The following is a 22,209-nucleotide window of genomic DNA, read 5'->3' as shown; positions in this document are numbered from 1 at the left end:
AGTCAAAATAAGTAGGTATAGAAGATGAAAAACATAGACCTGATGAATAGGTACTAACCTAAAACTACCAGGTTCAGCTGGGGTTAAGTGCACCATAATCAACAATCAAACCAAATGAAAGACACGTTGAGTGTCTGAAAGGCACCGGCCTTCCAGGAGGAGAACGAGAGAGAGGTGACATCATCTCCTCTGACATGGGATCTAAAATAAAATATCTAAAATACTATAGTTCATATAGTCACTTGATGTTTTTCTTAGTGTTTTACATTTATTTGTTATTTCTGTCATAAAACATGTTGCTGGCATCAAATTCTACATTTGCACATGTTACAGTTTCTCTAGCCAAAGAGCATCCTGAGCTGACAACCTCCAGTTAATCTAGATCCCAATTTGATTATCTTAATTCAGTGAGGCCATTTTATGTGTTTTGCTGCTGATACAAATTCAATAAAAGCTTTGAGGAAAAATAGAAGGGAACTTTGCATGTCAAGCAAAATCCTCAGTAAACTTTACAGATGTACAGCTGAGAGTGTCATCACTACCTCAATTACAGCATGGCATGAAAGCTGCATTGTGTAGGACAAAAAGGCTCTCCAGCGTACACATTGCATCTCAGTAGCAGGCTTTCCTTCATTACAGGATATTTACACCACCAGGGTTGTGACGAGGGCCCACGGCACCATTAAGGACAATAAACACTCTTAACATGGCCTGTTCACACTTCTGGCCTTGAGTAGAAGCTAAAAGACTCTCAAATAGCTTTTCCCCACAGGCCATGAGTAAGACGCTGAGCAGTGCTCCTATCCCGCCACATCACTACTGTTCACTGTTAGTGCACTATTATTATCGGCTATTTGCTGATTATCTGTTTGCAAAATTGCACACAGGCATAAGTAATCAGGCTCAGGTCTTTCAAGCCCAGGTCTTTTAATGAATTTCATTATCATTATCATTATTATTATTATTATTTCCACTTCCTTTTGTATTTTTCTCTCTTTATTTCTATTTTTATTAGAATTTGTATTAATTTTTTGTATTAAGAGAGACTGGCAAAATAAGAATTTAATTGTACTTTGTAAATTGTGGTGTTTATTTCCACTTACAATAAAACCTGGACTTAATATAAGCATTAATATAAGCACTTCTTCAGTAGAAGCATTGCTATCGCTATATAAAGAAAAATTTAATTGTGTTGAATTGAACTGAATTGAATTAAAACTAAATTTAATACAAAACTGAATCCATGGCTGAATTGAAAGGATAAGACAGTGTCATCTAACACAGAAGGCCACTAAGATACAGTATGTGATGAATCTTTATGCTACAGGGAAACTGAAACCAGCATATCTAAGCATTGCAAAGATTCATACGTGTAAATAAAACTGTTATTGCAGCACTGACAAAAGTGGAAGCAACAAGTCTCTATAATGGCACAAAACAAAGACAAGACTTGACTCTTAAGACTTATTTATTCCCCTGTTGCTGAATGTGAGGTGGAGAAAAAAAGAGAGCCAGTCATCAATTAAAATTCCTAAGTGTTCCTAATTCAATCTCAGAGCCCTGGGCCATAGCCATACGTGAAAGGTTTGGTGGCTTTTTGCCTTTATATGTTTTATTTGACCATTTTTAACTAAATCTAAGATTTAAATCATTTCCAGTTTCACAAGTGAATTCAGTTTATATTTAAATTTTGACACATCTCTCCTTGGAAACAGTTTTCTTTTTACTTCATGTTCCTGTCTCCCACTGGAATCAGCTCTCACCAAAATCGTATTAATTATTTTATAGCCAGCAGCAGGTCTGCCCATTAAATCTGATGCAAATTAGTGAATTTTGAACGAAACTCTGCTCACAGCTGAACTAATAAATCAAAAAACCACTAGAATGGGAAGCTGCAAAAAACAAGATATTGTCTAGATTTCAGTTCAATTCAATTTTATTTATACAGCGCTAAATCACCACATTAGTCACCTCAATGCGCTTTATATTGTAAGGTAGACCCTACAATAATACATACAGACCCTATAAGTATTATTGTGCTTGCTATTTACTTGATATTGCTTAGTAAATGGGTCTGTGAATAACAAGCGATGCCCACTGTTCATCTATTCTTCTTTCGTCTCAGAGCTGTGTATTTGTGATAATGAAGCAGATTAGAAAAACAACAAAACAAAAAAAAAAAAAACGGCTATCGCCTGCCGTCAAAATGCACACAAACAGTCATGCCTGTGATGTCCTTGGGGACTAGAATAATGTTTAATTAAAAAAATTATGCCATAAAGAGATTGTACATTTGGCTGTGGTACTGAGTCAGAGGCATTACTGTAAGTAGTGAAGGAGATTTAACCTGACATTCAGTCTGTGGTCATTAGATGGGCTGTCTCCACAGACCTTTCAGGGAAAGAAGACACATACCTGCACATACGAGCTGAGCTTGTTCAGTGCAAGGATATCATTTGTACCATTTCTTCATTATTTAAACAAATTCAAATTCAAATTTTATTTGTCACGTACACAGTCATACACAGTACGATATGCAGTGAAATGCTTAGACAACTGCTCGTGACCTAAAGAAAAAAAGAAAAGGCTATGAATAAGATAGGAAATAAATATGAAAATTAAAAAGGGTAAATTTAACTAGGAAGGAATAAAATAAAATATAAAAATTAAAGTTAAAAATGAAATAACTGTACAACACAAATTAGAATGAAGGGTAAATTTAACTGGGAAAGAATAAGATAAAATATATAAATTAAAGTTGAAAAATAAAATAACTGTACAACAAATACACAATACACAGTATAGAACTATATAAGAATGTATGAAGAAATATAAATATATATATATATATATATACAATAACAGCAGCTGTACAAGTATTAACTGGAAATGAAGAATATAATGACCAGTGTTGTGCAATCCACATTATTTAGTGTCTTGTGCAGTGCAAATATGCTTAAAGTGATTTAAGTGATGAAGTGAAAAACAATGTCCAGAATCTCCAGTGTGTGTGTAAGAACTATATGTGTGGGTCAGTACTGTGTGGTGGTGTGATTGAGAGACCGTATCGCCTGCGGGAAGAAGCTCCTCCTCAGTCTCTCTGTGTTGGTCTTCAGGGAGCGGAATCGCTTTCCTGACCTCAACAGAGAGAACAGTCCGTTGTTGGGATGGCTGAGGTCCTTCACGATCTTCCTGGCCTTGGTCCAGCACCGCCTGCTGTAGATTGAGTGCAGGTCAGGGAGCTCGGAGCGGATGGTGCGCTCAGCTGATCGCACAACCCTCTGTAGAGCTCGTCTGTCCTGCATGGTGCTGTTCCCGAACCAGGTTAAGATGTTTCCCGTCAGGATGCTCTCTATGGTGCACGAATAAAAGTTCCTGAGCACCTTGGAGGGCATATAAATATAAACATGAGGTTATATTATCATCATACTTATGCAATGTATCATGACGGGGCAATCGTGGCTCAAGAGTTGGCAGGTCGTCTTGTAATCGGAAGGTTGCCAGTTCGAGCCCCGGCTTGGACAGTCTCGGTCGTTGTGTCCTTGGGCAAGACACTTCACACGTGGCCTACTGGTGGTGGTCAGAGGGCCCGGTGGCGCCAGTGTCCGGCAGCCTCGCCTCTGTCAGTGTGGGTGGATGACTGGATGTGTAAAGCGCTATACAAATACAGGCCATTTACCTGTGCAGAGTATGGAAATACAGATCTTGTGGCAGTTTTTCAGGTGTGGCATGAAGGGTGTAAAAATCAGACCAAACTTTAGATAAATGTTAATCTACAAGATTGTAAAGACTCTAGTTGATGGGGTTCTCATAGCCTGCTTAAAAGTACAGATTTTTCTCCATAATGTCCATAAACTAATAGGTTTACGGTTGTCAGAGTCTCTCTATGCTCCTCTTTTCTGTCTTCTTGTTACCCTCATGGCAAATGGCAGACCTACAAGCCTGGTTCTTTTAGACCACTCGTCCTGCTTTAAGGAAGTTCTTCTTCCCAACTGTCACCATGTCTTTGCTTGCAAAGGATCATCTGCTCATTAAGGTAATATTGTGGAGTCTTGTCCTTATAAGTGGCTTGAAACAACTGGTGTTGTGAACTATCCATCCATACATTCTGCTCCACTCATGCAACTTATCCTATTCAGGGTCACAGGGGGACTTGATCCTATCCCAGGTAACATAGGACAGGAGGTAGGGTATACCCTGGACAGGTTCCCAGTCTGTAGCAGGGCTAATACGGAGAGACAAACAACCATACACACTCACATTCACACCTATGGGCAATTTAAAATTACCAGTTAATTTAAACCCAATAACTGCATGACAGGGTACCCAGGGGGAACCCACGCAAACACAGGGAGAACATGCAAACTCTGCACAGATGGTGGATTCTAACCCAGGACCGTCTTACTGTGAGGCAGCAGTGCTAATCACCGCACTACTGTGCTGCCTCCTGTTGTGAACAAGTGCTTTATAAATATAACTGAGTGTAATTAGTGTGTCTGAGTATCAACAACAGACACTCTGTCTCTGTTTTTAATCACAATCTTTTATTCAAAAGAAGCCCAAAAACACATAGCAATGACACATCTGAACAGCTATAAATATCAGTTGAAATATACATCACATTTGCTGTATTTGCATGTAAAAGCCTTTTTAATCAGCCTTGGTTTTTTTTGTTATTCCATTGCTTCTATTAGTTTACATTATTCACTGCCTCCACTCCATTATACTCACACTCTTTGTGCCACTAATATGAATTTTCTTTCTTTGTACATAATGAAAAAGTGACTGGAAAACACCCACAATCCATCAGCGAGATTGTCTACTGCAGTAAACTAATCCCATTACTGTGAGTTATTTTATTGTATTACAGTATTCAATTGCATTAATGAATATTCTCAACAATATACTGATTTTCAGTCACTGGTTGTTGGCTTTACAGACATGGCAGCCAGAAAATGTATAAACAATACATACATAATAATACATCAATACTTTAGACATATTACCACTAAAGGAGAAGCTGTGCTCAAACTTGTTCTTTAAAGTTTGCTTTAAGCGTTTAAATTGTACCTAAGATGATCTAGATGCAATTGCAAAGGCCAAAGACACAGTGTCTCCTGTCTCATCTGATTTGCTCTAGCATTTATTTTACACCCAATAGCGCTGATAACAACATATGCTGCTACATCGCAACTCTTGCAAAGACAAAAAATAAATACATACACTCGGTAGAGCAAAGTAAAACAGGCACAAATAACCAGACTGTTACATGGAATGGCTCTGTTTACATGCTAACCTATTATTCTGTGCCCAGATTCCTGGCATCAGAGAATCAGTTCCTATTAAAAGGGCTTAAAACAAATGTGGAACAGACTTTTATACCTTCTCCTTACTATCAGATCAGCTGTGTCAAATCCAGAAGCTTTTAAAAACCCACTTGTACAGACTGATATTTGCATAATGTGTTGAAAGGTCTTTTTTAATGTTTAAAAGTGTCCCTTTCTTGTGAATAATATTGCTATTTTTCTCTTTTTCTCTTGTGTATTTTCTATTTTTCTTTTTGGTAATTTTTGCAAAACACCTTGTATCGCCAGTTCATCAAATAAAGTTTATCTTTACTGTGCACACACATCACATGAACACAAAAACAAAATGCAAGAAGCATACATCCAAAAATGTCAGGCGTTTTAGCTTTAAGGGGGGCTACATATTTACAGAGAAGCATAGAGCTGCCAAAGCATCACATTTACTTTGAGAAAAGACAAGCAAGCCGTTTTTCGTTTTGTTTCCTTTTTCTTTTAAACTTCTCAACGGTACGCAAATGAGATCACAAAAGACTTTTACGCAAAGCAAATACAGACGTCGGATTCAATCATCACAATTTATCCACTTACGTAAGAAAGCAGAAATAAGCAGCAGTTGGAAATGAGAAAATATGATGAATTACTGCACTGTTTGATTAAAGCTGTTGTAGAGAGGACCCTATAATGCCCAAATAAACCCCTCATATTTGCTACCTGCAGGAAATTACATCCACCGAATGAAATAAGTCCTAAGAGGCTTTTTGGTTCTGATAGGTAAATACATTCTTCAGTGTTACATGACCAACATAAAATGAAAGGAGTAAGGTGTAAATGTTTATTTTAGGAGCTGTGCTGATTATAGCTGGAAAGGCACTTATGTCAGGCTGCTGAAAGGAACAAAATTGGTCTTGATAAACAAAAATGTTGTGATTTTTTTTTCCACCAATGTGCTATAATGGATGTAGAATGAGTGTGCGTGGTAGTAATAAAATAGTTGACAAAAAGGCAGAAAAGCATCGATTTTGCCACTTTGATCACTTAATCCTACTTCCTCCTCTGTAGTCTTAAAATATGTTTTTCTTTCTCAGTTCATCTGTGAGTTTCTCTGCTACTGTTCATGTGGCCCTAATTAACCAGAGGAGGAGCTAGTGGTCAGAGCAGTGACTGTGGGAGGTTCAGCTACAGTTACAACAGAGTTTAGCATCGAGGCTGCTGTGGTAGTGGCCAGTCCGGTTCCTGGGTAAGTGGACTGAAACTTACATGCAGGGGTGGAGCGGTGCAGGTCTGCTGCAGTGTGAGTCATTGGTGAGCCCGGCGGGTGAGGTGAGATCTTCAGAGAGAAGAAGAACAAAAGAAAGAGCAAGATGGGAACATGAAAAAGGGGAAGACAATAGAGAAATTACAAAAAAAAAAAAAAAAGAGGCATGACATGAATGCACTCAGTGGATGTTTGATCTTTTGTTTTTGTAAGTGGGGTTTTATTTACTCAACCAAATGAAATATCTCCAAGACTGCAATAAAAAAAAATCAGTGGGTTGTTACTTATTGAAACTAAATATATTTTTTATTCATAAAATGGTCAAAATCTTAAAAATATATAGATATGTCAAGCAACACAGACCGATTGTGCTTATGTGTGCAGAGGCCCATTATGAGCCACGAGAAACGCTTAAAGACTAAAACTGTAAGCGGTTTATTTTTTCACAATTGTCATCATTGATTTATATGACACGCTAGATCTGCTGTTTTTATCATCATCATCATCTGTATGAGGCATAAAAATCTATAAACACCGCCTTTCAGTCAGAGGCACTCTGTTATGTATTTGGTCCCTGGTGTGGTTTAAATAACATTTTTTCTTTTGTTTTCCAGTTTTAACCGTTTACTTTTGTTTCTTATGTTTTCTTTTCCACGTCTCCCTTTATTTTGTCTCCGTGTATTTTCCTTTCATACCTATTAGTCTCATGTTTTCTCCTCTTTTGGATCAAAGGGACCTACACAAAGCGCATCTATAATTTCTGTGACTTTTGGAGAAAGTTGGCATTATATAACCTTGAAAAGCTGATTAAGCACTGGAAGAGCCTCATCAGAGCCACTCTGTCGTCTAATGCACCTCACTGCTCTTGTACTAGTTATCTAAATGGACACCATGAAGCGCCACACTGCACAGACTGAGTCACAGCTTTTTCTTCCCTCTTTCCCTCACTTTCGCTGGCACTTTCAGGATTTTTTCTAATCATTGCCTCTGCAGCAGCATTAATTCACAAACCTTCAATTAGCTGCTCTCACACACAAATGCACACACCTGCCTGTTGATTAATACAGAAGTGACGCACTTATGATGCAGAGAGTTGCAATTTTGTTTGCGTATGTATCTGTATTTCTGTATGTCTAATTAGAGGGATCTGGTTATAGCCAAACACATCTCCACTGTTCTTATAATATTAGTGAAACAAAAATAACACATGCCTTTCTTTTGATCTAGTGCTGTACTAAATTGATTTAAATCTCTGTTCTTTTTTATTTTTCCAAATCCCTTTAATTCCCATTATGCAATACATCACCTCAGCTCCACATGAGCACACACACTGGTTACCTGGCTGCTCTGGGGATCGTGATAGACCTGGTTACGCGGGGACAGCAGGATGCAGTCTTGTGCTGTGGTTTTCTCAGTGCGCGGGGCACTGGGGTCACCATCATCTACACCATTGGCAACGCACCTCATGGTCCTCACACACAGCACCTGAAGGGTCATGACAATATTAGTGCTGTTATTATCTTTAGAGGGTTGGTACACATCAGCCTTCTCTGCAACATAACATACTGTTGAAGGTGTACGGACTAGAAAATAACAGTATTCTGGATCCAGGTTTGTTTTTTCAGAAAAAAAAGGATTGTAATACACTTGAAATAAAAATGCTGCACTCTATAACCAGAACAATAATACTGCTAAAGATGAGTCTCAACCATAGGGGTAAAACAATCCTAGATAGCAGCAATGGATGGTACAGGCTCTCATAAATGAACCAAAAAGTGAAACCATATCACTGATTAAAAAATTTATAATTTTTAAATGGTTGTTTTTCACAAAATGTGGGAGAAACATTTCTTATGAATTTAATGACATTTAAATTAAAGGCAAACATCTTTTTTCTTTAAAAGAATGTGGACATGTTTTAGTAACCACAGTTCTGAGCAGTGTTGAACGGGTACCTGCTGTGATTGGTAGATGAAAAATGATATGAAAACATAATTGAAAGTAAAATGAAGCTGCAATAGATAGAGCCCTAAACTATGATTATATTCCTATTCTTATACAGCACTGATGAAGCAGTGGGTCAAACTGATGCAGTTTGTAGAAATTGATGTTACCTTCAAAAAATCACTGCTCACAACAGTTCAACAGTTAACAAACACAATGAGTTGAGATCAGATAAACAAGATGTAAGATGCTAATTAGCGGGCTTTAACAGCACTGCTATGGTGAGAAGAAATTCAACGTACTTTTCTGAAGCTCTGTTTAAAGTTGTCTGATAGAAAACCATAGAGAAACGGATTGGCACATGAGTTGGCATAAGACAAGATGACAGCAAAGAAGTAGATGCCAGCAGTGGCACTGGACTCCGGGATGATGACCACCAGATTGACCATATTGATGATGAAGAACGGCAGCCAGCAGAGCACAAACACCACCACAATCACCACCACCATTCGGGTCACTTTGCGCTCTGAGCGTCGGCGTTTAGAGAAACCAACCCGTGCCCCAGAGGACTTCACCTGCAAAATAACAATAAAAAGATTTGAATTATAATGACGAGGATGGAAATCGTGCTTTACTGTTGACTGAGAAAAGAATATCAACTTAAAAATTAATTTTAAAATATCTACCTTGATGACAATAAGAAGGTAACAGAGGCAAATGATGAGCAGTGGTCCAAAGAAACCCACTGTGGCAGTGTAGAGAATGAAGGCTGTTGACCACACATCCTTCGGCTCTGGCCAGATCATGTTGCAGGAGTTAAATGTATCCTAAAGAAAAATGAATATTGAACAAATAAAGTCAATTCAGAATTGAATCGGAATCTGTCAGACAGTCAACAACAAAATCTGGAAGTTAATCCACTGCTTTCCATCACATCCCTTAATTTTAAATGTCAATCATCATCTTCATCTTCTACTTCTTCTTGTTCATCCTCCTCCTCCTTTAGGGGTCACTACAGCAAATCACCTGCCCACATTTCACCCTATCCCTCTCACATCCTCTTCTGTTACGCCAACCCTCTGCATGTTCTCCTTCACTATATCCATGAATCTTGTCTTTTGGTCTTCCTCTTTTCTTCCTGCATGACTGCTACCGGTTTAACATCCTTTGTCCGATATATCCACTATCCCTCCTTTGCACATACCAAGCCATTTCAGCTTTGCCTGTCTTTGAGCTTAACAATGTCTGCTCATTTAAATTGTTGTTGCAGAAACTCTTTTCTTTTTCATAAACTTTACATAAGTGCATCTTTGCAAATACACTTGTATTCATGTCTGTGGAATAAACAGCTTCCATGTCAGCTGGCATTTTGTTAGTGTTTTATTTCACATTGTATCATCAAATGAAGGCACTTTTGACTGCCCATTTCCAGCACTTAGACCTAGCATCACACTTTCGGTGTGGTGGTACCACTTGACTAGCATTTGACTTGGCTGTCTTGACTCAATGGATACTTTACCAGACCATAAACAAATGTTCTTTGTGCCTTCAGTTAATATTGATTGAAGTAGGAAAAGATTCTCTCGGAAAGGAGGTTAAGTTGGCACGTGGCTCTTTAGCTTGCATGGAACCAAATGTGCATTAGCCAGATTCTCATGACAGATAACACATGTAGACTGTTGACACCATTGATTCAGCTGAAGCAGTAAGACATCTTACATTTGAGATATTATGTGGTGGTTTGGACCATACTGGAAAGGAATTAGTTTTCTTATTTGTTGACCTCCACGCTTTCAGGGCATACTTAGACTGTAATGCTTCTCATTATCTGGTAATCCATCCAAGGTGCACCGACAGACACGTTTGTTCAAAGAATTTTTAGGATATTATATTTACCTCTCAGTGAGTGTACAGAAAAGATTGACATGATAATATAACAACTCATTCAACTTGAAGTGCAGTTGTATATTGCATAATCATAATATATGGTTTTGAAAAAATATGATGGACTTGTCTCATGGTGCACTGGTCGCACTATCTGGGAACCACTTGATTTGAGTACCTCCATCAAATTCCTGCTTTTTTTGTTTGTTTTGTTATACTGCAATTAGAATCATTGCTAAAGCAAAATGCATTGCACTGCATTATGTGAATGAATATTTCAAAGAATGGGGAATTATGTTTTAGTTTAGCTTAACACAAATACAGAAATACCAGGGAGTGAGCTAGAACTCCAAGAAGTCTCCAAAAGAACAGTCGAACATAATATTGTCAAATGTTTTTTTTTTTTTTTACTTTAGCAAACAGTCGTGAAGGTCAAGCAAACTTTATAAAAAAAAATAGTACCATTAACAGTGCTGAAAGTTCAGTGTTTTTAACATGTTTCACAAAAACCCTCTTGTGACATTTAGCTTGGATTTTTGTAACTATTATTATTTCTTTTTCTTATTATTATTATTTACAGTTTTTGTTTTACTGTTAACATTTGTCGTTTATAGTTGTTCCTTCTTTAAAAAAAATACCTTTGTTCAAAGATTGTAGAGGAACGTAGTTATTAATCTGTAACAACTACCAATATGGCCATTAAACCAGTGCTTAATTCTCGCTTTAGGAGCGGTCATATTACCATGCTTCGGTGTCGTATCTGAAGTTTTCACTGGCACATGACTGAATTGTATACCTGCACATCAGAGAAGATGACCACTGGCAGGACCACCACAAAGGAAACGGCCCACACAGCTGCGCTCACTACCTTCGCTATGCGGGGGTGTCTCCACTTGGTGCTGCGGATTGGATGAACCACAGCCAGGTAACGGTCGATGGACATTACTGTGAGACAGAAGATAGACGTAAACTGGTTCATGGAGTCTGCAGTCATGACCACGCGGCACAGGAAAGAGCCAAAGGGCCAATAGGAGAGTACATTCTGTGTGGTAAGAAAGGGGAGCCCGACGATGTACAGCTCATCAGCCACAGCCAGGTTCAGGATGTAGATATTGGTGACTGTTTTCATTTTGGCATAGCGCAGCACCACATAGATCGCCAAAGTGTTGCCGGTCAGACCCACCACGAAGACTGTGAGGGATATGACTGCGGTCATCAGAGTGCTGCTGCCCTGAAAGGGGACACTCTGAGTGGAAATGTTGGAGGAGATGTTGAAAAGGCGAGGATAAGAGAAGAGGATAGGTGAGGATGTAGAGGAGTTGAGCTCGGATGAAAAGGGATACCAGAGGTTTTGGTCTTGTTGCTCCATTGTTCACAGTCCATATGGTGGCTTGATTCCAGTGATTTAGAAGAAACTCTTTCCTCCTTCTTCTTTTCCCATGCTTTCGAGACAGAAGCCGGAGCAGCCCCCACGCTTTAAAATGTGAAGTAAAGCGATGAAAAGGTGATTTTGAACTATAAAAAAGGAACAATCCAGTTTGTCTCAATCAACAGTCCGTGCACAAGAAAGACCAATAATCACTACATTAAACTCCTCCGATAATTCTAAAGCTTTGTGTGCGCACCGTGCGCCCTGAGCGAACTCCAGTGAGGCAGGTGTGCTTCCATTCCACATCCGAGCGTATCATACACGTAGCTTCACAGTAGTGTAGTCGTATAAGGAATTAGACTGTAAGCAGTTGAGTCACAGATGATGATGTGCTGTATTTGTCAGCTCTATCTTTGCTTCTTCTTCTTTTTTTAAATAGATCTGACTGTTAACGTCTCTTTTGATCTTACTTTGGAACCACTCACAAGTCATCCGGCGTGTTGTGCGTCAAGCTGGGAATGGTGCCACCGCTTTTACGCACGGCACATCTTCTTGACTACACGCTCTATAATTATGAATGTGTCATTAATGAATGTGTGTGCTAAGGTTGAATATCTTGAGCCTTTGTTTAAAGGCTCGATGCGTTTAGAGGAGAACATTTTTAAAACTCGCAGAGTAAAGATTTATGCAGAGATCAAGACAAGAACGGGCTTACTATGTCTAGAAGAGGAAAAGTCAGAGTCTCTCTGAAATCAGATTCAAATAATCAGTCCCCGAACAAAGTCACGTCTGTTTTCCGATTCCTAAGTATTTGTCCAGTATTGATTGAAAGTTGTTTTCTAGCTCTCTTCGCTGTTCGCTGTCTGGGGTGCTGAGCAGAATGTACTGGCAAGCAGCTCCGCTGCTTTTTCTTCAACTTTCTGCCCACACAGCTCTGCTGCTTGCTTGATAGGATTTATAAAGAAAGAAAGAGAGAGAGAGAGAGAGAGAGACAGAGTGTGTGTGTGTGTGTGTGTGTGTGTGTGTGTGTGTGTGTGTGTGTGTGTGTGTGTGTGTAATATAATATAATTCTCGCACTCACATATATGTATACATATATGCTTTTTATTTTTATTAATTTTATTTATTTATTTGTTTTCCCCTTGTTGTATATTGTTTTCTCTTCTTACCTCTGCACCTTTGTGGTCCAGCAAGTCTCTAAGTCTAAATCTCTAATATAAAATAATATTTTGAGTTGAGGATGGTAAATGCAGGTCATTTGTTTAGTTGCTAAAATGGATGAAAGTACTTCTTACACCACCGTTCAACATGTATGATCCTTCTGCACAGTGTGGAAGACTGTTGTCATTAAGTTACTCTTCATTGGTATTAATTTAGATCCTTGTTTATTCACTTATTATGAATCAACACACAAATAGGAACTAGTGAACTGCACTTTATCTTTGGAACAGCTTTTGCTGTCATTATTTCAGTCTAGAACACTATCCTGGTCTTTTGGGCATAAAATGAGTGAGTGAAAAGTTTTGTGTAATTTTGTTGGTCCAACATTGTCAACAGCCAAATGTCAAATCAAACTAAGGGGTACACACTTATAGCAGTCTGTTTGACAATGACCATCTGTTAGACAGCAGCTGAAACACATTCAGCTCACCGCATGTACCACAGAGATGGTTAAAAAAAATGTTCCGTTTCTAAATCACTCAATTACACAACACAACAAAATTACAGATGTAATGTTCATGCAATGAAACAAAAAAAACCAAAACAAGTATATCTATTCATGATGAAAGTTTGAATATAAGTTTAAAAATCTCTAAACCTGAGAAAAGAAACATGCTCTGAGGTTTCCCCTCAGATTCACCTGTGGAGCAACAGCAGATACTTGTCTCCAGATGACAGCAGGGTTCACAGACCACAGTGGGTATTTTCTTATAGTCCCCAGTGTTATTGATGCTCTGTAAATGGGTATCGGTGTTGTTCTGGGTGGTTTCAGTCAGTGCTGCAGTGCTCCAGCTATCCACACCTCACACCAAATATGATGCTTCCGATTAACACACACCTCTTAAGTTTCTTGTAAAAATAAATAAATGAAATCTGTTGTACTAATCACATGTCAAATATAAAGAGTCTCTGCTCTCTGTAGTCTTATTAAGGATGATTGCACCACAAAGAGACCAAAAACCTATCCACTGACTGCTTTTGTTTTTGCCTTCTCTTCTTCTAACACAGAGAGAGGTCAAAGGGTACACGTTTTATGCAAGATTTTAAGTAACATGTCTTTTTCTTTTCTTTTCTTTTCTTTTTTGCCTGCCCCATTTGGTTCTTTAGCCGTCAGAATTGTTGTCTGAACGCCAACAAAGATACCCAACGGATTTACTTTAACAAGTGGATCATCACGACCTTGCGGTATTGGTCCATTTGATTGACCATTGTTGTTATTATTTATTTTATTTTATTTTATTTTATTTTCAGTTGTTGCAAAAGGGACAGACATGGCTAGGGGATAGGAAAGGGAAAACAGAGGAAGGAAAAGAAAAACAGAGGGGAAGAGGGACAGTGAGAAAGGACACTTAAAAAGAAAAAAGATCTCCCGGATCACCTGTTGAGAGAAAAAAGAGAGAAAACAAGGAAAAAAAGAGAGCAGCATAATAAGCACAACACCATCGCATTAATCTAGCAAAGTGTAAATAACAGTAAATACTAAATATTGAGTGTTGTTGTGCAGCACACAGGACCGACAGCGCACAATGTGCTTTGAGGTAGCAGCCAAGAAAGGTGTGGTTTGTGTCTATGAATAGTGAACACCAGTGAACACCTGGGTGGATGAGCGCGCTTGTATTAAAGGTTTCTCCATGTAACGATCTGCTAGAAGGTGTAGGGAGCCATAGCCCCGTCCCCCAGGGCATGAAGCAGGCATGGAGGAGATGTCTGAGTAACATGTTTGATGATAAGCTTTTGACTTCAAAACGTTGGGTTGAATATTAATTATTATTATAATTAATTATTATTAATCTTTTAGATGTCAGCACGACATAGTGCTGAGTGCAATTTAAAAACACACTGAAAGTGAAGCAGTAGATTGCCCACAAGGAAAATCTTGGTATCCCTCAGAAAGCTTCTAGGGTATAAGTGTGATTTTAAAAAATAATGAATGAAATCAGAATTTAGAGATTTCAGAAAATGTTCTCTTTCTCACGACTTCCTGAGCATTTCACACTCAGCATGAACCTAGAAGTACCTGAAAGCTCTATAAGCATACAAGTAAATGCACATTAGAGACTGCTTTAGACTATTGTTACACAGTGAAAACGAAATGAAAAATGAAAACTACTCAGTGGTACATCAGACAGTATTAAAGGTTATTAACAGTTCTACGTGAGTCACTATAGAATAGCATTAATAGGCATAATCACACCTGTACAAAATAGATTTTCCTCAGATTAGAAAGGAAGAGATTTAAGATTTTCTGGAGCAGGCTGACTGACCATAATAGTTTGAAAGCTCCACTAATGAATCTAGCTGCATGTAGAAGATTAAGAATTATTTAAGTACAGATTTGTAGTGCTAAAATGAAATGATTTCCTTTCATTTCTAATACACAGACATTAAAATAGACAGTACTGTGCAGTCCTGTACAGTTTTTTGCTATTTTGTTAGGACAATGGGAAATAGGTGAACTACAATATATAAGGCAAGAACAGAGTTTGTACAGTTTTAACGAACTTGAAAATAGTGTGACCACCTTTATTCTGCAGCACAGTCTGAACTCTCTTAGACAAACTTTCTTGTAATTTCTTTGAGTAGCCTTCGGGAATAGTTCTCCAGACTTCTCGCAGGACATTCCAGGACTGATCGTGGTCCATTGTGAGTTTTTATATCCAGGTATGCTTCTGCTACATTGGTATTGTGTTTGGGATCATTGTCATGCTGAAAAATTAAGCTGTTTCCAATCAGATGCCTTCCAGATGGTACTGTATGGCTAACTGAGATTTGATGGTACTTTTCTGAGCTCCTCTGAACATACTGTTGACAATCGTCTTGATGCATGCTCAATCATCCAGGTAAGTAAATCTCCAAAAGTTGATTCTGTTCATCTGGACGTAGCATTTTGTGGGAGAAACGTTTTGTCACTCATCCAAGTGCAGGTTTCCCCAATCTTATAAACAGTACATTTGCATAATGACTGAAACCAGCCCACTGAATGAACAATGGGCTGGGAGGTCAGTTCCTTAATCCTAATTATTCAAATTCTCACTTGGATGAGTGACGAAACGTTTCTCCCACAAAACGCTACGTCCAGATGAACAGAATCAACTTTTGGAGAGATACTGATGACAATCTGGAACAAAAATGTCATGTTTGGAGCTGTTGTCACTAATTTTCAGTGCAGTTCTTGTGTAATTTGGTAATCCGCAGCTTTTTCTCCCTGTTCCTCTCCTTAGAAATGACTTATTGACAGTCACATTCCCACTGACACCATTTCTGATGATGCTTTGGTGAACAGCAGTTGGATTAACTGAAGGGTCAGATGCATCTCTCGTGTCCATTGTTAAGTTGGATTTTTTTTTCTTTTCAGTTTTTAATGACATTACATACCTGTCATCTGCAACAGATAGTTTTAGGTTTGTCACCTCTTCGTTTGTCATCAGTTGACCAGTTTCCTCAGAATTTTTAGGTACACACTGTTCATCATGTGAAGCTTTCAGCATTTTGAAGCATTTGAAGCATCAGAAATAGGAACAGCTTTTCTATTTTGGGGACAAGCTGTTGGCAACAAAGTCCCGAAAGATGCAATTTAAAATTATTATTTTGCTAAGTTGTCTGCTATGTGTAGATACAACACTGGTTCATCCCTTGCGTTTGGTGCCTTTATTTATATTTAGATGGCTGATCAGTCACTGTGATGTGACTTCAACAAAAATCAAAAAACAAAACATTCTTCTGAAAATGGTTGGGTATAAAAACTGGACTGAAAATGAGTAAAAAAGCAGGTAATGTCCAACAAAAAACTTTAGAAGACCTCCAGAAAGCCTGGAGATCAATTGCTTTAAACCACTTTAAGAAAATTACAAGAAAGTCTGGCTCATTGGAAACGAAATATAAGAACTGAGTAGCAGCTCAAGACTTTGCACAGTACTGTATTTTAAACATGAAGTTACAGTCAGCTGTCAAGTTCATCTTAATTAAACATAAATAATGGAAACCTAGCCTCTGTCTAAAGCACATGCAGTCCAGCTATCAAAACATTAGCTCATTGATTAATATATATGATGTATATTATTCAGCACAAAGGTAAGAGTAAAAGTGACAAGTTGTAATTTGATGGATTAGACCTTGCTAGTCCTTTCCTGGCTTGAGTGAGCTGAAAAAGTTCTTTCCCTTCAATGAGATTTTTAAAACATTTCAAGGTTTTGTGTAGAAAAAAAATGGGACTCACAGCTAATATGAATTATTTCTGCATGCAGACCTGTTCATAAATCTCTTCAGCTCAAACATGCCACAACAGCTAAAAAAAAAAAAAAAAAAAAAAAATTTCAAAGTACAATTTTACATCAGAATTTTCATAAATCTGTTTGGAGGTATTTTAAATTTATTATGAAAAAGAAGCTGCATTCACATCATCAACATGTTTGAACTCTGGCATCTTTTATAGGTCAGTATAAAGCTGCTTGCTTTGTTTGCATTGTCTTTTTCTCTGTGCAGATTCTCAGTTTTATTTTATCCCTCTCACATGCACGTTGCCCATAAGACATTAATGTCCTTTGACAGGCTGGTAAGGTCAGCCCTCGGGCTGTGTGAAAGCTTCACTCCAGGGGATTGTTGTGGAGATGGACAGATATTCTCCCCTCTTTCCCTAGATACATTTATTAACTAAAAACTGCTACAAAATCTTTATGAGGTAGTCGGGGATAAGAAGCTCCTTATGTTCCCTGCAGAGAAGGAAAGAATACATAGAAAAAGAGGTAACAGAGTTAGAGAGTACTGGAAGCCACAGACAAACATTATCAGTCAGTCAGACATATAAAGCTTGTGGTATGTATGGTTGGCCTTGTTTGGGTTTGTTCAGGGAGAAAGAGAGCAACAGCTTGTGTGTTAAATCATTTTCAGGTGACTGACATTTACAGATACACAGACAAAACAGAATGACAAAGCTTTTTCAGTTTATTTATACAGAGGCAGCTCTAACATCTTCTCCATTACAGTTCTTTATAATGTTACACAATTAATGAAGTGATAATAATTCACTGACTCATACAAATTACTATGAACTTTAGAGTTACAATCTGTGACAATATAGTAGTTACAATGTATCTAGATGCTATAATTTCTACTGTCATTTGAAGAAGTGTCCAGGAAACGGTTGCATGGCTCCTTTGGAAATCTTTCTGGTGAGCCATCTTACAAAGCTCACACCACACTCACGCTGCATCTTCAAAAGGGGCTTTGAAGTGCCTTGGGTGCAACCAGACAGCAACAGTGTTGCTGTTGCAGTGTTCTTTTTGCACATTTTTCTTGTAACATGTTAAAGGCATCTTTTGAAACTGCAACTCATTTCTACCCAATGGATACTCAGAAGACTTGCAGCCATGTTTCAGAAGCTGAAGGAGTCTAAAAATAGAAAAAGAAATAAATAATTGTTTGTGTGCTTTATTTCTTTGGCCATGAACCACAAAGCATTCTCAAAGGACTCCACAGTCTCATGCAGCCACACAGAAAAACTCTCAAGGTCTCAAACAGTGACATTCAGAGTTTTATTGTGTAGTAGGACAGACTGCAGCACATTATTATATCAACAAAAATAAAGAGAGCATCTTCAAGCTATAGTCCGAGCACTTATTGCTGCAATATTTTTGTGTTTACTTTAAGTAGAAATGCTGTAAGGGTGCCAGTTTGTCCATGAGACTTACAATGGACACCGTAGAACAGACTCAAAAAACTAGCAGTTGTAAGAAATATTTTGGAGTCCCTGAAACATCTGTGTAGGTCTCAGTCATCCAGGTCATATTACTCCAAGGAGCTTGGAAAGAAAAGCAACTGGAGTCCCTGAAACCAAAATATTGTGTAATCCACGGGTTTATTTTATTTATTTATTTATTTATTTCCCATGTATTTTTAAGCAGCCATATTGTTCACTGTGACACAGACCAGTAGCCTCTTTTTCTCTTGACTTTAACTAACTTCTCTCATACGCATGAATGGTTCATCCAACTCTCGCCTGTCTGCCATATCACGCTTGTTTTTTTCCAGGAGCTGGTGTAATGTGATAAAAGGGCCAGAACACATTAGACTGGGTGTTTTGATAGGCAATATCCCCGGTTTGATGACAGCCCACTTTTTGATATGTAATTACCTGTATGTCTCCACTGTGCTGCTTAATAAGAATAATTTATTCTTGATGGCAAAATGTCACAAATAAATTATTCTTAAAATGACTGAAAAAAACTACAAAATAGTTTCTTGTTTGCAAATAAACTTGTAGTCAGCCACACATGTAATAAAAATCCTTTACCGTTTAAATAAGCCTGAATACACAAAAATGTCATGCAGCCCTTCTTCCATCTGATAACACCTCACTTAAAGATTTGTCTTCACACATGAAGCGGTTTGGTCGTCATGTTTACCGTCAGTGATAAGGCTCATCAGGAAAATTAATCATTTTAAGTGTGATGATCATGTGCTATATTTTTAACTTATCGTTCAGTAACACACTACAAGGTCTCCTTGGTTTTTCAGGTTTCCCTACACACAGTACTGTGCAAAAGCATTGAGCCACACCTTATGACCATATTTTGCTTCTAAGCCAGGCTCTCTTGCAAAACGTGGTCTTAAGCAAACATTTTTCAGGCTGTCAAAGTTTTTCTTTACATATTGGCTGCTTTTTCACTCATTTTCAGTCCAGTTGTTCAGAGCAATGCTTCATTATTTGTTACACCACTTAACACTAACCAGTGAATCATTCAAGCATAAAAGAGGTACACAAGGGATGAACCAGTGTTATTACTACACATAGCCGAAAACAATGGGCCAATTTTAAGTGGTATCTTTAGGCACTTTGTTACTAGCAACCCGTCACAAAAACATAAAATTTGTTCCCATTTCTTTTGTTGAATTGAAACAAAAGTGCCAAACATAACACAGCTTGACAGGCATAAAACTGTATTTTTGAATACAAGGTTATTCTTAAAGAGCTTTTATCCTAAAACTTGGCATATCTCAGCACAGTGGGCAGTGAAGCTTTCTTTCCAAGCTCCTGAATTTATGGCAGATCTGAACGTTATATCGTTAACAAACAGACATGCACAGACATGCATCTGACCCTTCAGTTAATCCAACTGCTGTTCACCAAAGCATCATCAGAAATGGTGTCAGTGGGAATGTGACTGTCAATAAGTCATTTCTAAGGAGAGGAACAGGGAGAAAAAGCTGTGGATTACCAAATTACACAAAAACTGCATTGAAAATCAGTGAAAACAGCTCCAAACGTGAAATGCTTGTTCCAGATTGTCATCAGTATGTTCAGAGGAGCTCAGAAAAGTACCATCAAATCTCAGTTAGCCATACAGTACCATCTGGAAGGCATCTGATTGGAAACAGCTTAATTTTTCAGCATGACAATGATCCCAAACACAATACCAATGTAGCAGAAGCATACCTGGATATAAAAACTCACAATGGACCACGATCAGTCCTGGAATGTCCTGCGAGAAGTCTGGAGAACTATTCCCGAAGGCTACTCAAAGAAATTACAAGAAAGTTTGTCTAAGAGAGTTCAGACTGTGCTGCAGAACAAAGGTGGTCACACTATTTTCAAGTTCGTTAAAACTGTACAAACTCTGTTCATGCCTTATACAGCATATTGTAGTTCACCTATTTCCCATTGTCCTAACAAAATAGCAAAAAACTGTACAGGACTGCACAGTACTGTCTATTTTAATGTCTGTGTATTAGAAATGAAAGGAAATCATTTCATTTTAGCACTACAAATCTGTACTTAAATAATTCTTAATCTTCTACATGCAGCTAGATTCATTAGTGGAGCTTTCAAACTATTATGGTCAGTCAGCCTGCTCCAGAAAATCTTAAATCTCTTCCTTTCTAATCCGAGGAAAATCTATTTTGTACTGGTGTGACCTGTGTCTGTTAATAACCTTTAATACTGTCTGATGTACCACTGAGTAGTTTTAATTTTCCATTTCGTCTTGATGCGTGTTCAATCATCCAGGTAAGTAAATCTCCAAAAGTTGATTCTGGATTTATCTGGACGTAGCGTTTTCTGTGGGAGAAACGTTTCGTCACTCATCAAAGTGACTTCTTCAGTCTCAGCTGACTGCAGGTTTCCCCAGTCTTAGGCTACGTCCACACTAATGCGTTTTCAAACAAAAACGCATCGTTTTCTCTCCGTTTTGGCCTCCTGTCCACACTGAGACGGCGTTTCCCCGTAGAAAAACGCAGCGTTTCGAAAACGCTCTCAAAAACGAATACATTTGAAGATGGTGCTTTCGCGTCGCAGTGTGGACAGCGAAAATGGAGACTTTCAAAAAAATGTCAAAATGTCAAAGGGGCATTTTAGTCATGTGATGCAGCAGTTGTTTTGTTTGCTCTCAATTTTGACAGCCCTATTAAAGATTAATATCAGTCTATACATGCTCCAGATAGCTTTTCTTCAAATTCTTTAATTCTCACTCGCTTTTGCAACTTTGTACTTTTGTGTTACTCGCAGCAACTAGTCCATTTAAAAAACTCAGTGCTTTCCCTCAACATTTTGCAGCAACATTTCAAAGAGCCGCAAAGTAAATAAGCGGCAGACAGAAATGAGGCAGGTCGAATCTTCTTGCATTTCACGCATGCGCAGTACTGGAACGTAAGCGTTTTCGGCCATTTCAATGTGGACGCACAACTCAGTGAAAACGACTGAAAACGCCAGTGTGGACGCGGAGGGTTTTCAGACGAAAACGCCGTTTTCAAATCTATCCGGGCTAGTGTGGACGTAGCCTTAGAAACACTACATTTGCATAATGATGGCACAACACAGAAGAGCTACCTCGTCAGGACAGGACTCCCCAGTCTATTTACACCTACAGGCCAGTGGACACTCTTTCAAGGATGAGGATGTACACATCCTGGACAGGGAGGAACGCTGGTTTGAGCGCGGAGTCAAGGAGGCCATTTGCCTGAAAAGGGAAAGACCATCTCTGAATCGAGGAGGGGACTAAGGGTGCATCTTTCGTCATCTTACAATGCTGTGATTGCAGCCATTCCCCAACTCTCTGTGAATGGTGTGCAGACGTGTGCACTGTGTACACGCCAGCATCGAATCCATCCAAGTTACATGGTTTATTAAAATAATAAAATTACAGCATTTACATTTATGTTAGACTACTTTTAATTAACTGCTTTAGCTCACTTACAATGAAAATTAAAAAAAATCTTGTTCATGACCTGTGTAGTAT

The 22,209-nt window shown here is 38.4% G+C and overlaps 1 protein-coding gene across 3 annotated transcripts; it reads right to left on the bottom strand.

Annotated features, from left to right (window-relative positions):
* Positions 1-1,918: 1,918 nt before the first annotated feature.
* On the bottom strand, positions 1,919-12,690 carry sstr5 (somatostatin receptor 5). 3 transcript variants are annotated; one of them, XM_084930653.1, is made up of 6 exons: positions 11,186-12,690; positions 9,192-9,332; positions 8,808-9,080; positions 7,900-8,046; positions 6,564-6,633; positions 1,919-3,383 (listed from the first exon to the last, which is right to left on the bottom strand). In XM_084930653.1, the coding sequence occupies exons 1-6, from the start codon at positions 11,756-11,758 to the stop codon at positions 3,262-3,264; spliced, it is 1,326 nt and encodes a 441-aa protein (XP_084786779.1). In that variant the 5' UTR covers positions 11,759-12,690; the 3' UTR covers positions 1,919-3,261. The 3 variants fall into 3 exon arrangements, with proteins under 3 accessions (XP_084786779.1, XP_084786778.1, XP_084786780.1); XM_084930652.1 differs by lacking the exon at positions 1,919-3,383 and having other exon boundaries at positions 4,524-6,633; XM_084930654.1 differs by lacking the exon at positions 1,919-3,383 and having other exon boundaries at positions 4,524-6,633; positions 11,258-12,690.
* Positions 12,691-22,209: the final 9,519 nt, after the last annotated feature.

Source organism: Perissodus microlepis, chromosome 6 (genome assembly GCF_051167445.1).
Source record: "Perissodus microlepis isolate ML-2025 ecotype Zambia chromosome 6, ASM5116744v1, whole genome shotgun sequence".
NCBI lineage: Eukaryota > Metazoa > Chordata > Actinopteri > Cichliformes > Cichlidae > Perissodus > Perissodus microlepis.
Note: the sequence above shows the minus strand (reverse complement) of the source record. Positions and strands in the feature narration are given on the sequence as shown.

What these genes read in the sequence shown, in the direction of transcription:
- sstr5 (XM_084930652.1), bottom strand. Translation starts at nt 11,758, where the DNA reads ATGGAGCAACAAGACCAAAACCTCTGGTATCCCTTTTCATCCGAGCTC. An exon ending in TCATCTTCTCTGATGTGCAG is followed by an intron (nt 9,333 to 11,185) that starts GTATACAATTCA and finishes ATTTTTCTTTAG; the next exon opens with GATACATTTAACTCCTGCAA. An exon ending in ACCTTCTTATTGTCATCAAG is followed by an intron (nt 9,081 to 9,191) that starts GTAGATATTTTA and finishes GTTATTTTGCAG; the next exon opens with GTGAAGTCCTCTGGGGCACG.